This window comes from Merops nubicus, unplaced genomic scaffold (assembly GCF_000691845.1).
Source record: "Merops nubicus isolate BGI_N331 unplaced genomic scaffold, ASM69184v1 scaffold10530, whole genome shotgun sequence".
NCBI classification, from domain to species: Eukaryota; Metazoa; Chordata; class Aves; order Coraciiformes; family Meropidae; genus Merops; species Merops nubicus.
In genome coordinates, this window is record NW_008580898.1 from 2,131 (window position 1) to 10,742 (window position 8,612).

Below are 8,612 nucleotides of genomic sequence, written 5' to 3' on the forward strand. Positions count from 1 at the left end.
GTTTCCTAGCCTCACATCCTCATTCTCTGGCTGCACATAATTTCTTGTGTAGATGAGCATTTTTGATCCTGCTCCTACTCAAGCAGCCACCTTTTACATAAAGCAGTTAGGATTTTTGGTGCTTATTCCTCCTACTTTGAGCTGCGTTACCTTTCTGTAAGCTATGCTATTACCACACCACCTTCTGAATGGGATATGTTACAATCTCCTTGGCCAGCCCTGTTTTTTCCAAATGGTTTGACAATAAGGGCAGTGAATATCTAATCTAGACTTCCTTTTCCAGGTATTACCCCTGCCTGCTGCCCGTTGTTTCAGAGCCCTGTGAGAATGCTGTGCTACACAGGTACCCTCTGTGCTTGTCAGCCAGCCTGTGCAGTGTCCTGGAAGTCTTAGATTTAGTTCCTTTGTAGTCTCCCTGTCTTGTGTTAGAGGACAGGTAGTTGCTGCAGGCTCCTGGTGAGCAATCCTGTAAGCCACGAGTTCCAAGATATCCTCACCTGCTGCTGATACCCGCTCTACGTGTAGCCTAGCAAACTGCTGGAGCTTAGGAGCTTATTTCCCTCTTCCCCAGATGTGACATTTCTCTCAAATGCGTGGGTCACTCTTGCTTTCTTGAGACAGGAATTCATCCCTCGCGTCTGGCTGTGAAAAGGCCTTGGAGGAACAAGCTGCTATTGTCTAACTCTTGTGTCTATTCAGAGCTGTGGAGCTGGGACGGACTGATGGAGGCCCTGAAACTGCTTTGGATCTGGACTAGTTGATAACGTGTTTTCTTGTTTCAGCCAGAATGAACTGGGAAGCCACGTAAGGCAATAGGAAGTAGTTTCCTGCGTGCAGGAAATTACATTTTGGTTGTAGAGTATGGCAGAGTGGCTTGGTGCATTTGGGATGGAAGCTGTTAGCTAAATAAATACACATCTTGGGCACATCTGCCATCTGTTTTATCATCTTCTGAAAAATCTACATGCTCTATACGACAAAGAGCATGGTTTACTGAAGAATTTGGAAGGTCAGAGCTGGTACCTGCCAGGTAGGGTGCAATGAGCAACCTGTCTTAAGGGGACAGATTCTTTATGACAGCCACAGATTTCTTTGCCAGAAAGTGGGTGCTCATCTGTCTCTTTCTCTCTTCTAGGTTTAACTGGAGCGAGCTGATCCCGCTGCGGTTATGGGGGAGGACCCTAGGCTTGCAGACAGAAAACTCCCAGTTCCTCCTGGAGGGGATGCCCTTCCGCATATTTGGGGGGTCCATGCACTATTTCCGGGTGCCCAGGGAATACTGGGAGGATCGCATGCTCAAGATGAAGGCGTGTGGCTTAAACACCCTCACGACGTAAGTGTCCTCTCTCCCCAGACTCTGCCACGTGCACCTTGCAGCCTTTCTCCATAGTACTCGGTGGGACTTGGTTGTTAGTTCCAGTGGGCCATAAAAATGTCATCCTGTACTTGTTGTTATGAGAAAAGGCACAGGAGGGAGTAGTGGGGACTCAGGTTTTCTTTAAGCATCACACACTGCAGTGTCCTGAAGTACTGACTGGAGCAGATGTCTGTCAGACACACTGGGGAGGGGCCTTCAGAATGCTGCCCATGGGGCTCTGAAACGGCCATCCAGCATGGCTGTGACTTAGAAACTGCTGGTTTGGGGAAGGAAGAAGAGCAGAGAAGGACCACATCTGACTGTCTTGAGAAACCCATATTGCAGAGTACAGAAAAAGAGTGCAACGAAGTAAGGACTTGTCAGAAAAAGTGAAAGAAGGGCCCAAATAACATGTGAGTGGACACTGGCAGTGTGCTCACGCAGCGATCTCTGGATCCTTACTGCCTGACAGAGGGAGTGCCTAGCTTGTTTCTGTGCTTCACAAAGGCAGAGTGCTTTTCAGCCCTTGCCCTGACTCTGCGTTTCAGGTACGTGCCGTGGAACCTCCATGAACAAGAAAGAGGGAAGTTTGACTTCAGTCGAAACCTGGATCTAGAGTATGTTGTCCAAAAACATTAAGCTCTGTTATTAAATGCTGCTGTTGTGAGGGGAGGGTGTGCGTGTCAGCTCTGGGTGAAGATGTCATTTCCAGCTTCTGAAGCAAAGCCTGTACTTTGGTCAGGCAATGGAGACTCTCATTCCTTCCCCTGCTTTCTGGAGCCCTGGGAACTCATAGATTTAGTACCAATCCAGTACAGTTGCTTCATCAAGCAATTCTCTTTGGGTTTTGGTACCTAAACGTCACAGTGATTGGTGTATTAGGAGTGCAGGGAGCAGGGATTCTGCAGTCAGACACTAATTACACTGTCTGGATCTCTAGGGCCTTCCTTTCCCTGGCAGCTAAAAATGGACTGTGGGTGATTCTGCGTCCTGGACCTTACATCTGCTCTGAATGGGACCTTGGTGGTCTGCCCAGGTAAGTGCATAAACAGTTCAGTTAAGGTAAGTGCTTGGGACCATAGGAAAAACTGCAGCTCCTGATCCTACAGTTGAGCCTCCTTCCAAGGGGCAGAACAGCTGCCTGTCAGGTGGGAGTATTTACTTTCTGCATCTGCAAAGCAGGTGAATACTCATATTATTGAACTCTTAAGCAGTACAGGTGGTAAGCCTTGAATCAGACTTTTCTTTTTTTAATAGTTATTCTTTAATAATTTTGTTATGGCATCTTGGTTACAGCAAGAAAATACAATTGGGGAAGCCCATCTTCTATTGCTGTTGCAGCTTGACTATGAATAGTAGTATTTGCAGCTTGACACAAGAGTTTGCTTCATCTCAGGACCATTTTAAAAGTCCTACTGTATTATATGGCTGCCAGTAGTAAAGCCTCACAACTTTTCCAGCCTCCTGTTGTATTTTCTCCTAAAGCACAGGGCTTGCTGGTAAGAGGCTGTGAGAGCCCAGCTGAATACGTCAGCACTGAGACTTGCCTGGTGACTAGATCCCAGTGGAACCAGAGCCATGTTACATACCACTTGTTTTTGTTACCTTCACAGAGCATCAACCTCAGTGGAGACATTCTTTTAATCTTTTCATTCTTCAGAATGCCCTGCCTTGGGCTTGTGAGAGTTCAGGTGTAGAGCTGTGAAAGCGTGTCAGGGACTTGCTCACAGGCACGTGGCTGCTGGTGAGCAGAGGCAGGAGCTAGCCCAGAGCATCAGCCTCAGTGGAGACATTCAACAAAATTTGGGGATTATTTCTTTTAATCTTTTCATTCTTCAGAATGCCCTGCCTTGGGCTTGTGAGAGTTCAGGTGTAGAGCTGTGAAAGCGTGTCAGGGACTTGCTCACAGGCACGTGGCTGCTGGTGAGCAGAGGCAGGAGCTAGCCCTACATTAGGTGATGAGCAGTGCCTATATTGTCAGCTGTTGCTGCATCACCCATGTGGGTTTTTATCAGACAGATAAAAGACTGATAAGAGCAATGGCACTATTCTCATTTTACAGAGAAAGAGCTGATGATTTTGTAAGCCCACTGAGCTGCATATAGCATACAGGAGCTGAGTCTTTCAGACCTCTGGAAGCACTGTTAATGCCTCCTTTTTTCAGAGACAAGGGTTACAAGCTCAGTCTGCTTAAATTGTTACAGCACTACATCGTTCTGCTCTTAAACAAATTGCCCTTTTCTGTGTTAACCCCAAACCAGCAAACTATGTCTTGTAAATCAGCAGTGGAAACCAGGGGAACAATTCCTAGAAGCTTTGTTTTGAGCCATGATGGTGGTTTTATGAGGGAGCACTTGGTTGTAGAGTGCCCTTGGGGATGCATAGAATTCCAGAGTAAGCTTTAGAGTGGTAGATAGCCTCATGTGGTGTCATTCACAGACTCATGATGTTATCCATACCTGCACCCCAGTATGACTTGATGTCACTGTTGCCTCTGGCAGCCTTGACTAGACAGGAGACTAATATTTGCTGCTTTTCTCATAGCTGGCTACTGCAAGACCCAGAGATGCAACTGAGGACAACATACAAGGGCTTCACAGAAGCTGTGGATGCCTATTTTGATCACCTAATGCCTATTGTGGTCCCTCTTCAGGCGAGTACAATTATTGATTACCTCCTCTGTCTACACGTGGGGCCTGTCTCCACTGGTGAGTGTGAGCTGTAAGGACAGCAAGTGGAAGAAATAACAAACCTGCCAGCTTTGCTGTAGGAACCAGTGTGGACTGTAGGTGTCTGTGCCAGCTCTCCAGATCTAGGCGTTTGGCTCTAGGCTTTGGGAGGATGAGAGGGTGGAAATGAGTCCATGTGAGAGTTGTGCATCTTTCCTGCAAGCCAGTGCCACTGATTTTGGTCGCTCTCATTATAAATGATGGTGAGGAACTTCTCCCTTTTGTTCCCAACAGTACAAGAAAGGAGGTCCCATCATTGCAGTGCAAGTGGAGAATGAATATGGTTCCTATGCCAAAGACCCAAACTACATGACCTATGTTAAAATGGTAATGTTGGCACATTTACTTGTTTCTGTGGTGAATCTCTCTCATAAACCACCTTACAGTATTTTCTTTCTTCTGAATAACTTGAGCATAGCTTCAAAAACCCTTGAACGTGTCAGTGCATAATCCAGCTGCATTTTCCTTGATGTGTCTTCCTGGAGTGGAAGAGATGGCCTGTGACCTTCTCAGTGCTGATAAGCCTGTGTTCTTATGTCTTCTAGAGAAGAGGGTGATAGGGAGCTGGGAGAGTAGCTGTACTAGATAGCTGGCTCTGAAGAAGCTGGTCCTGCTGGTCCTGTTTTGCTTCTCTTAGGTCACTTTAGGGAAGGGTTTTTCTTTGTCTCCATTGTCTCTGCTGGGAGGCAGGTTTATCCAAGTAAGCCACCAGCATGCTCCTAAACTTGTGTAATCTGGAGTTCATCAGGTTTATGCCTCCCATGATCTCACATGAGCCTGACCTGTTCTTTTGACCCCAGTACAGTTGTGAGGCAGACAGTTAACAAGATCTGTAGTGTGTCTCACAGGGTTTGTTGTTTAATTTCTTCTCACTGAATGCTTAAAAGTTCTGCTGCAAATGAGAGAGGTTACCCATCCAGAGGGGTCTATGTGATATAAATCTTATACTCTCTTCTCTTCTGGTACAGCATTATCAGATCTTTCTGAAACCCCTTGGGTACCCCAGCTGTGCCCTGAGCACCCTGAGGTTAACTCTGGCTCAAGGTATACAGAGGCTCTTCAACCAAACAAATTGTGTGGCAGGAGTCCTAATCTTCTTAGAGCCCTGCAGGCTCCTGAGCTAACTCCACCTTGTGGGGTGATGGAACATTGCTTAGAGGGTTAAATATGAGCCACACACAGGAACGAGTTAAAGAGCTAATTGCCAGCCTGAACTGATAATCTCCAACTGCTCTGTTACAGTGACATAGCTTCCCTCCCTGTGTCCCACCAGTGGCAAGCATGTAAGCAAGTGGCTTTCAGAGCCTTCAGTGGATGGGGCATGGAGGCCCTGCAGTGCTTTTCCATATTTCAGCCATGAAAAAGCTTGTGATGTTTCACAGACTTGTCAGAACAGATTTCCTTGCCAGGCCTGTGGGTGTATTTTTGCAGTGCTGTTTTCATCATATTCTGGTATTGTGTGCAACTTAACATCTGAGGAAGTGTATTATAGTGGTTAAAGATGAAAATGTGGGAAAGCAGGATTTGCAGGGCTTCCTTTTCAGTTGGATTGGGATCTAATGTGAGGTGGAGCTCCTAGTCTTTGTTCTAGTTTGGGCCTTGAGCTTTCAGTGTGGCAAGATGATTAACTCACATCTGCATCTACCCTATATGACAAGGCTGCGATCTTCCTGGTATTAATTAATATACCCATTAACCACTCCTCAGCTCACACAAAACCTGACATCCCTCTCCTGGTCTCACTCTTTTGGGTGCAGTGCCTTTGCCTCCCAGAACGTGAAGGCCATGGAAGGGTGTGCTGACCCCTCCTTCCCACACCTACAGTGAGCTGGGATCAGGGAGCTCTCACCTGTGTCTGCCTCAGACGCTGTTTCTGTTCCTGGCTTCTCTGCCGCCCCCTGTGGGAGCCCATTTGGAAGAAATTTAGGATTAATGCAGTGCTTAAAGAACTGTCTTAATAAAATTTGTTAGAAATCCCAGTTCCCTCGGTAGCTGAATGTTGTCAGACACCAGCATCTGTTCAGGTATCCATTTAGTGATGACAGGTTGATAAACTAACCAGGTTGTGTTAACTCTGAACTGGGTTTGTTTTTAAGCTCTGTTGTGATGGTTATTGAGGCTGTGTGTAATGCTGAGGGCTGCTCTGTGCACAGGGTGTGCAGGTGTGTCTGATACACAGGGGTTTCTTTAAACACCCAGCAGACCTTTACTAGTCAGCACACATGACACAGGTAACTTCTGTGTGAGCTGATGTGTCTTTATCACCATTTTACAGTTAGTAATTTAGGATTAAGAGACTGAAGGCTTGTTTCCAAAGCTCCCTGAAGCTGAAGGAGTGACTGCCAATGCAGGTGCAGTGAAAAGAGGGGTTCATTTGCAATTAGGATTTTCTAATCTCTCCTTCAAACATCAGCCACTGTTCTTAGGAAACAACTGTGAGAGAACAATTGTAATGGGGAGAGCCTTGTGTGTGCACAGGCGTTTAAAAACCGTAGGGTGCTATTCCATACTGTGCTGCAACACTGAAGAACCAGCAAATTCAAACAGACTCAGCTCTTCCAGAACATAAGTACCTGAGCTGTCCTGTGATGGCATTCATTGGCAAACCAGCTGTTTTCTCCCTCCAGCTTCCACTGTTAGTCAGGAAAGGTGAGCTGCCTTTCTTTTTCCTCTTCCACCTGAAGTCCTCTTTTGATGGGAAGCAGTGAAGCTCTTTATTGAGTTGATCTCAGAAGAAGCCAAAGTCCTGAAGTTTGATGCATCAGAGAGAAACTGATCCAGCTCTCTAAAACAAAATAAAATTTTTCAGTTGCCTTTAAGCTGAAAGGAGGAGGCAGGGAAGCTTGAGGAGGAATGGGAGATGTCACAGGAATAATATTTCTTACCAAGCCACTACTAGTTTCAAGTTATCCCCAGAGAAGGTGATAATGTACTTTAATGCTTTAATATCCTGACAATACTAAACTCAGGCTGTTAACACAATGGCTTTTCCTCTTTTTAATGTAGGCCCGGCTGAACAGAGGGATTGTGGAACTGTTAATGACCTCAGACAACAAGAATGGGCTGTCATTTGGCTTAGTGGAAGGAGGTATGTGCTTGTAGAAGAGGGAGGTGGGAGTGTGTCCTTCACCTGGGGCAGCTGATGAAGTGTAGCCTTCAAATGAGAGCTGTGCCCTTCATCCACCAAGCCACACCCATTGCCTGTATTCTGTTTGTGGTGGGAGCTGCAGCCACAAAGGAGGGACCCCCTTGGCTGGACAGAACAAACCCAGTCCCTCCCCAGAAAGGAAGAGAGTGTTTTTTTCAACATGAGGTGTAACACAGCAATAGCAGGATCGCTCCATGGTGAGCCAGCCTCTCTGCTTCCAAGGACATTACACATGTGCAGACTAGATATCCCACTGGTGTCCATCTAGTACTGGGCATCTGTACTTCCCAGAGAGGTTAGGCCTGTGATGGCAGCACCTAGCAATAGCTTAGTGTTGTTCCCACCAGATTAAAAGGCTCAAAATACTACTTATTGCTTCCTTTCAATACCTATTAAACCAATACCTCTGCAATTAATAACAGTAATGACTTAACTCTTAAGATACTTGCTTGGCAATTAAAAAGAGACTGACTGTTTGGGGCATAGTGTGATACTGCTTTCCAGATTTCCAGATCCAGTTCAGCTGAGATTTACTGTGTGCTTGGCCTCTGATCTCCTGTGTTTCTGCCTGTCGCCTGCCAGAGTAGTGATTGCTTCCCTGAGGGAAGTGTTTGCAGGGTGAAGTCTTTGAGCACTCCTGTCATCACTCAGTCATAAATACTGTTAATTTTCTAATGATTAAAGGGAAAGGCTTTTCCCTCCTTTTTTTCCTCCTCTTCTTTTTATGTGACAGTATCAGAGGGACAAATTCAAGGACTCTGAAGCCCACGGGCCTTCACCAGCACCGTGGTCTCCTCAGCTGTATGCTTTTGGTGTGCAGCAGTTTCCAGCCTTGACCACGCAGAGTCACTCTCTCCCTGCCAGCGACACACGGAGGGGCTGCTGTGGCAGTGCCTGTCTGGCCCTCACCCTCCTCTGTGGGAATGCTCACTGCCTCAGAGCTCCTTCTTCTTTGCAGTTGTCTTTGCCAGCGTGTTGCATGCTGAGAGCTCTTTGATACCAATTTGCCTCTTAGATGTCATAACAATCTGCTCATTAGAGTCAACGTGTCAGGTAATCAGATGCATGGAATAACTAGGGCTCAGAGCAGTATAGCAGCAAGGTGGTTATGAAAGCACTAAAGGAGGGAGAGCAAAATCCACCTTAGAAACATGGTAAGAAGATAGAAGGTTCCATGCTGGAGCTGAAAACTAATGCAGTGAGTCTGTGATTTTGTTTGTTCTCTTTGTCAGTGCTGTACTGATTTCTTCCCAAGAAGCATTTGTTGCTTCCTGTTAACACCAGGAGCAGTCAGCCTGGTGCTCTGCAGAGAAAACTGGCTCTTGCTGAAGGACCTGAGGCTACAGTGGGATACCCCATGCTGTAGGGAGAGAAACTC

At 46.4% G+C, this 8,612-nt stretch overlaps 1 protein-coding gene across 1 annotated transcript in view; it reads left to right on the forward strand.

The window, feature by feature from the left end:
* Positions 1 to 283: 283 nt before the first annotated feature.
* Positions 284 to 8,612, forward strand: part of GLB1L2 (galactosidase, beta 1-like 2) — a gene marked incomplete at its 5' end in the record, with an annotated part of 20,757 nt that continues 12,428 nt past the window's right edge. The window contains 7 exons of the mRNA XM_008945186.1: positions 284 to 343; positions 1,136 to 1,333; positions 1,906 to 1,974; positions 2,298 to 2,393; positions 3,902 to 4,010; positions 4,321 to 4,413; positions 7,093 to 7,174. Of these exons, the coding sequence (XP_008943434.1) occupies positions 284 to 343; positions 1,136 to 1,333; positions 1,906 to 1,974; positions 2,298 to 2,393; positions 3,902 to 4,010; positions 4,321 to 4,413; positions 7,093 to 7,174 (707 nt within the window). The remainder of the gene's footprint in view (positions 344 to 1,135; positions 1,334 to 1,905; positions 1,975 to 2,297; positions 2,394 to 3,901; positions 4,011 to 4,320; positions 4,414 to 7,092; positions 7,175 to 8,612) is intronic.